A 7889-nucleotide genomic window follows, 5' to 3' on the forward strand; every position below is an offset into this window, starting at 1 on the left:
ACTACGTTAAATATATATCAAGAAATCACATAACAAATTTAGAGAAAAAGTACAGTACAGATTTATGTATCAGTATCAGTTTAAGTCTTATTCAAGTACCCTAAGCCTACATTATATAATACATAAATACATATATTGCTTCACATTACCACTAACAAAACCCCCAAATCTATGGATTTGTTTCCCAACATGATATTTCAGACAGAATTAAGACCTTAGGCATCTCTAGAATTACTAAAACATCAATGCAAACAACTATTCCTACATGATTCTGAATTGCTTCTCTTGCACAGGCCTAAACTGCTGCTACATGTGTATAAACATGATTGAAATTGCAAGTTTGCATCCCATTTTTCTTCTCATTTCTTGTAGCCACCCATATATCCTCTTAGGAAGTCTTCGAATTGTGGAACTGGATGCTCAGGGGCCACATTTTCAGGAAGAGGGTTACCGTGATCTTGTTCTTGCTGGGCTGGCTGATCTTTGTGTTCCTCACTTGCGGATTCTGCCCGGCGCAGACGGCAGTTGTAATCGATTTCTGGGTCACAGTCCGGATGGGGCTCAATGATGCCATCTTTGACCGTCTTGGCTGCTTCAGCTCCAGTGGACGGCTGAGGAGCAAACTTACCACAGTTGGGGTCGTACGGGTGGCAGTCTGGTTTATCAGCCCTCAATTCCTGGTTCTCCACCGGGGTGCAGTCCTTATCATAGTACATGTAGCAGTCATAACCTTCCTTGGTCTTCCCACGGACGCCCAGGCGGTGACGGGTCTGGAACTCCGGGAGAACTGGAGGGGGTTTCCTGAGAGCAGCAGCTCCACCCATCAAACAATACGGGTCGTAGCGAGGGTCGCAGGCCAGGTTGAGAGGTGCAGGCTCATCTCTTGGAGCATATTCCAAGACGGGTTTATTGAGTGCGGCTAGCTTGGCAGCTGTAAGGGGGTTGCAGCCCTCTTCAAACAAAGGGTTGCAAAACTGCTCTTTAGGAGCTTCTGTGTTCACGCCGGTTTGGGCTGAAGGTGCGGCTACATTGGCGACGCAAAGAGGGTCAGTGGCGGGGTTGCAGGAAGGGTACAGGTGATACAAACCTGAAGGTGATCTGGCAACCAGCTTGGGCTGGCAGTAGGGATCTTTGGTAGGATCACATCCAAGATGAGCGTAGGAGGGCAGAGGGCCGAGTGAGGGCCTGTAGCCGTAAGCAGCGCGCAGGTGGTACTGCAAACACTCTGTGTCCGAAGGATTGCAGATACGCAACAGTTCTGCCCTCTTCTCAGCTGTCAAGAAAGGCTCTAAGACTGGAGCGTAGTAGTAAGCTGGTGGGGTTTTCAAAGGCAGAGGGTATAGATGGGACAGAATTGGAGCAGGGACCTTTTCTGGGGCGGGTGACGGCTCTTCTTCTGGAGCTTTTGGTCTAATAGCATAGATGCAGTAGGGGTCGAGGTAGGGGTTGCACACTGTCACAGTAGCTTGCCTCACAGGAACAGGCATGACCATCTTGGCTTTGGGTTTGCTGGTGTGTTCTGCAATGCAGTCTGGGTCATCGGAGTTGGCACAGGCTTTGTAAATTTCGCTCAGGTGAGTGAGGTAGTGGTTGAAGGAGCGTCCTTCTTCTACTCTGTGCTTGTTCTGCAGGTAAACAAGGTACATGCGATCCATGTCCTCAATCTGTGGAGATTGAAACAGAAGTCGTGCTTCCATTACAGATTTGTGCAAAACGTTTGCAATGTTTTATAAATGACAATAAAAAACTGTGATTGCATTTCCATTAACCAATGTTATGCTTAACCGACTAAACCGTAATTTTTTTTTCACGATACGTCATGCTGATGGATGTTGGTAGGTTTATGTAAGTCGCAGCCACCACACTAGCCATTCATTTTAATCTTGGAAAACATAGGCGTCTATCGTTACGCCCCACTTGCGTTACGTTACATATCTTTACACCCCATGTGTTTGGCTGAGGCCTGCGCTAGCACTTGAAAAGTTGACGGTGCAATCACACAGGGCATCAGCGCCACCGCCTCTCATTTACTTTGAATGGAGTGGCATCAAGCTTTGCTGAGGTCCGTTGCGTCGTGTCACTGGTGTTGCTCGTGGCAGAAGTTGAAAACTTTACAACTTTTCAAGCGGGTACACAGGTGTCAGCCAATCAGATCGCCTTATACAAATACACTAGTGCAGACGCTAGCCAATCGCGTTCATACAACACCACAAAAGTAAAGTGATTGGCTGTTGTCACTATGACGGTTGTGTCAGCACCAAGCTTTAGCCACACCCTCCGTCAAGCATTGACGGTGACGCCCCATGTGAATGTACCGTCAAAATTTTTCAACTTCTGCCAAGAGCAATGCCAGTGGCATAACACGGCGGATCCACAGTACAGTTCAGCAACGCATGACATCACCCATTCATAGAAAATGAGAAGTGTTAACGATGACACCCCGTGTAAATGGAGCATGTCAGAGATAGCGCGGACAGCCGGTTCTGGTTCGCTTCTGAAACGAGTCGTTGCACGCCTGGTATAAACACAAGCATTGACTAGTGTGGCTGTGAGCAGGTCCGCAGACTTGTGCAGTGTAAATAAGGGGTTATCCAAGCTTTAATGGCAAGGATTGTGTAGTCAACGCTTGTGTAAGCGGCAACATATGAGGTGTTTTTTTGAGGTTATAATACATTAAAGAATGATCATGTGACTTTTACATACACAAGGTGACCTGTAAATGTGAAAAGTCCGTTTACATTGCAGTTTTGTGAAATATTCCTTTTTCGAATTGCCTTAAAAACCACATCATGCAAGTGTAATTTTATTTTGTGATTTTGTGAAATAGACATGTTTACATTAGGCGTATTTTCAATTCGCAATTTCATTTTACGCAATTTGAAGGGTAATGGAAACGCAGCTAGTGAAACAAAATTCTGTAAAAAAAGTTCTCAAGGAAGTTGACTTATTTACAGGACTATTATATGAAGTCATAGACAAATTTCAAAATGACTATGACCATGACTAGCAATCTCTACTCACTCCCTCCTGGTTGTTGGTCTGCATATAGTATTTATACCAGCCCCAGAAATCAGGTAGGCTCCTGTAGTAGGCAACATTCCTCCGGCTACGGACCAGCTTTTTCAGTGTTGACTTGCTGTCGGATTTCACCTCAACAGCGCCCTCTATAATTGAACCAGCACATGACAACAGTAAGCATCATTTAAAGTGATAGTACACCCAAAAATGACAATTCTTTAATTAATTACTCACCCTCTTGTTGTTCCAAAGACCTTTCATAAGACCTTTGTTCATCTTCAGAAACCAAATAAAGTTATTTTTGATGAAATCTGAGAGCTTTCTGACCCTGCATAGACAATGTTTTCTTTGCGCACAAAAAGTATTCTTGTAGCTTCATAACATTACAGTTGAACTACTGATGTCACATGGACTATTTTAACAATGTCCTTACTATATTTCTAGGCCTTGAATGTTGTAGGAGGGTCTATGCAGGGTCAGAAAGCTCCTGGATTTCATCAAAAATATCTAAATATCTTACAGGTTTGGAACGACATGACGGTGAGTAATTAATGACAGAATTTTTGGGTGAAGCATCCCTTTAAGCATTCTTTAAATAATATTCAGACAACATCTTTTATTTTTTCTCTTCTTTCTTTGTTATAGTGGAGGTGTATATCTTTTTAAGGGTACTACATTTAGTGGATTTGATTGCATTCTTGCTTTGCTAGTGTGTCAGTCTGTAACTATGATGTGTTAACATTTTCTAAATATTTAACCTTAAATGACATTAAGAAGAAGGAGATTCTATTTTGGGGCCAAGATGTTGAGAAGCTCTATGTGAGACAATGAACCACTGTATTCAGCATGATGATTCATGTTTAATGGCATTATCTCACATCAGAGCTTTGATATCAGTGCATTTACAGCATAGCTGATGATATAATTACACAAAAATGTCCAACTCACCATCCTCTTCTTCAGTGCGTCCTACAGGACCAGCACTCAGAAAGTCTGTGTGAGACATTAATAAAAAAAAAAAGAAAGGAAATAAAGAAAAAATTCAATTGTTATGAACCAAATGTCAGACTTTTAAAATGAAGGAAAATGCCAAGCGACTATGACTGCACAGCAGGCACTTTTTCCGTCAGCGGAGCCTGTGTCTTATTCTAGTGATTACCGCTCTGTCTCGGCTCTCTTGAGAGCTCTAAGTGCCTTAAAATGGGGCTTAAACTTCCGGGACCCCCTACAAGTGTACCTGTTAAACTACAAAGAGATTGGGGAACTAGCCCACAGGCTGCTGCTATAATTACCACTGCTGTAAAATAAAATGAAGGATGTAAAATGTTCTGTACGTGCAACATGATTTGTGGCATATATCTGCATCTCCAGTTGGTCTCTTTAGAAGTTTATAGCTCATGGAAAATGTACAGTTGGCTGATATTCACAAGGTCAACCTTTGTCATATATGGAAACTGTTTGACTGAAATCACTATGCAGCGTTGTTCACAGTAAAAGAACAACAATACATAATGCTCAGTTGTTTTCTCTGGTTTTAAATCTTGGCAGTAATAATAATTAAATGTGCTTTGTTTCAGAGCTTATTAGGTCCATGCTGTATAATGTTATGGTGAGCAAAGACTTAATTGTGCAAAATATTCAGGATAACAGAATATTTATATTTTATCAAAATGGATTCTCACCTGGCATAAAAACAGTTGCAAGAGCCATTCCACAGAATATAACCGAAAGTGTAAGTCTGGCCATTTTTCTTGATTATTTGAGTCCTGAAACCAAATATTATCACAAAAATTGAGAGAGTGATCCATATCAGGGACATTTCCACACAATATTCAAAATAATGGTTGGCCAGTTGAGTTTTTCAATAGTTGACTCTTAAAGGAGAAGTCCACTTCCAGAACAACAATTTACAGACAATGTACTCACCCCCTTGTCATCCAAGATGTTCATGTCTTTCTTTCTTCAGTCGTAAAGAAATTGTGTTTTTTGAGGAGAACATTTCAACATTTTTCTCTATATAATGGACTGATATGGTGCCCCGATTTTGAACTTCCAAGATGCAGTTTAAATGCTACTTCAAACGATCCCAAATGCGGTTGTAAATGATCCCAGCTGAGGAAGAAGGGTCTTATCTAGCGAAACGATTGCTTATTTTCATTTAAAAAATACAATTTAAATACTTTTTAATCTCAAACTCTCGTATTGTCTTACTCTCCCTGATCTCTGTGTATTCTGGCTCAAGACAGTTAGGGTAGGGTAAAACAGTGATATAGGACGATTTTGAAGTTGAGAACATGAGATGGGAGTTTTTCTACATACCCTAACTGTCAGAGGAAAAAACAGAGGTCGGGAAGAGCAAGACAAGATGAGTGTTTGACATTAAAAAGTATATAAATTGTATTATTTTTATGAAAATAACTGATCGTTTAGCTAGATAAGACCCTTCTTCCTCTGCTGGGATCATTTACAACTGCATTTGAGATCGTTTGAAGCCGCATTTAAACTGCATTTTGGGAAGTTCAGATTCAGGGCACAATATGAGTCCATTATATGGAGAAAAATCCTGAAATGTTTTTCTCAAAAACATACTTTCTTTACCACTGAAGAAAGAAAGACATTAACATCTTGGATGACATGGGGGTGAGTACATTATCTGTAAATTGTTGTTCTGGAGTAATAATAATAAATAATAATGGACCTTCAACTGTTTTAATTTTTAAACCATGCATGATCTGTTTAAAATGACCAATATCTAAAAATTATGTGTTGTAGAATTTTGTTTTAATGGATAGACTGCAATTCACATTCTATTGTTCTTGTAGAAATATAATATGTAATTCGTTTTTTTTCTTTTGCACCTTTTTAAAATTCAGATTTATAAGTACTTCTTAGTCTTTTCCCTGCAAATTTTTTTAAATATCTTTTTGAATACTATTTACTCCTGACTTACATAATCCCTACTATTATTATTTTATATTATTATTAAGTTTTAAATCATGAAAATCCTCATTTGTTACATTTTCCAATTGCCAAACACATTATAAAGAATACATTTTTTTTTTTTTTAATTATTTGTCAACTGGATGAGAAAAAGAATAGAAAAGCTCTTCAAAAGCACTTACCTGTTCTAGGAGAAATGTTTGAAGATACTCCTAAGTTGCTGGTGGGCTCTGAAGGGGTGTACTGAGCTCTTCACACAACCCCTACACTCCCCTTCAAACCCTCTGAACTGCTGTGGTGAACGGGAACATTTTTAAGGTGCTCTATGATCATTAAGAAAAAAAAGGCATGTCATATGTCAGGAGCTTGCTGTTAGCCTTTTTTCGGATTGGCTCTTGCAAAATCAGCTCAATGACCAATAAGAATCCTGTAATTAGGAAGAAAAGCAGCAAGATCCAACTTGGCAGAGGGAGCCGGAGGGATGCAGAAATAATCAAAGAAATACCTTTTTACTGACTGATGAATGAGGTGCCACATCTACCACTGAGACACAAACATGTCAGAAAACCTTCAGAACCGAACACTTCGCTGTGTGAATTATGACTTTATCAGTTCATGCACTTTAGATTATTCCACCAAGAGCAGTTTATCTCTGAATATCATTAGGAATTCATTGAAATCTCCATTTGTATACTTTGCTTATGTGTAATATTTTTTAAAAAACGATTTTAAATGATTTTAAAAACGTGTACCCCACTGTAACAAATGTTTTGATAGGTAAAAAAAAAAGTTATTCATGTAAGAACATATATACAAATATTAGTTTTTTTAAAGGGATATTTCACCAACCATAATAGGTGTATATGAATTTCTTCTTTCAGGTGAATACAATCTGAATTCTATTTAAAATATAATGGCAGTGAATGGCTGTTGAGATTTTGAAGTCCAATAAAGTGCATCCATACATCAGTAAAAGTACTCCACACGTCCTCAGGAGGTTAATAAAGGCTTTCTGAAGTGAATCGATGTGTTTGGGTAAGAAAAGAATCCATATTTTAAACTTTATAAACTGTAATCTCTAGCTTCCACTGTAGCATGCACATTTACAAGACAATGGTTTCAAGCAGATGACTTAGGATATAGGTATAGCGTAAGCTCCGGTAAGAATATAGGCTCACAAGTTTTGTTTACAACAAAGGAAAAGCGGTCTCCTCTTGGCTTATATCGAAATCCTCCAATATTTTTCTTTACAAATCCTCATTTTGTACTTATTATTTTACTTTCTCCTCCGCACTTCTGCGTTCATCACTGTGTTCGCAACATGTCCTACATCATCCGCTGGAACACCACTCTGTCGTTAACGACAGTTAGCAGAAGCTAGAGATTACTGTTTATAATGTTGTAAATAAATAAAATGCATCGATTCACTTCAGAAGGCCTTTATTAACCCCCCAGAGCCATGTGGAGTCATTTTTATGATGGATGGATTCATTTTATTGGACTTCAAAAAATCAACAGCCATTCATTGCCATTATAAAGCCTGGGTCAGGACATCTTTTTAACATAACTCCGAATATATTCGTCGGAAAGTAGAATGCTATATACACCTAGGATAGCTTGAGGGTGAGTAAATCATGGGGTAATTTTCATTTTTGGGTGAACTATCCCTTTAAGGCAAACGACTAACCTTAAACATTATTTAAATGTTTACTCCACCCCAAAATGAACACGATTTAAGATATTTTGGATGAAAACCGGGAGGATTTTGACTGTCCCATTGACTGCCAGGTAAATACCACTGTCAAGACCCAAAAAAGTAAGAAAGGCATCGTCAAAATTGTCCATCTGCCATCAGTGGTTCCATGTGAATTTTATGAAGCTACAATAATACTTTTTGTATGCAAAGAAAATAAAAATAATGACTTTATTCT

General features: G+C 39.2%; 1 protein-coding gene across 1 annotated transcript; it reads right to left on the reverse strand.

Moving 5' to 3' along the window:
• and2 (actinodin2) lies at window positions 1-6264 on the reverse strand. The gene is made up of 5 exons (XM_051093344.1): window positions 6141-6264; window positions 4701-4784; window positions 3967-4011; window positions 3022-3164; window positions 1-1664 (listed from the first exon to the last, which is right to left on the reverse strand). Exons 2-5 carry the CDS (start codon window positions 4762-4764, stop codon window positions 360-362), a joined length of 1557 nt encoding a protein of 518 aa, XP_050949301.1. The 5' UTR covers window positions 4765-4784; window positions 6141-6264; the 3' UTR covers window positions 1-359.
• Window positions 6265-7889: the final 1625 nt, after the last annotated feature.

The sequence above is a fragment of the Labeo rohita genome, chromosome 2, assembly GCF_022985175.1.
Source record: "Labeo rohita strain BAU-BD-2019 chromosome 2, IGBB_LRoh.1.0, whole genome shotgun sequence".
Classification (NCBI taxonomy): Eukaryota; Metazoa; Chordata; class Actinopteri; order Cypriniformes; family Cyprinidae; genus Labeo; species Labeo rohita.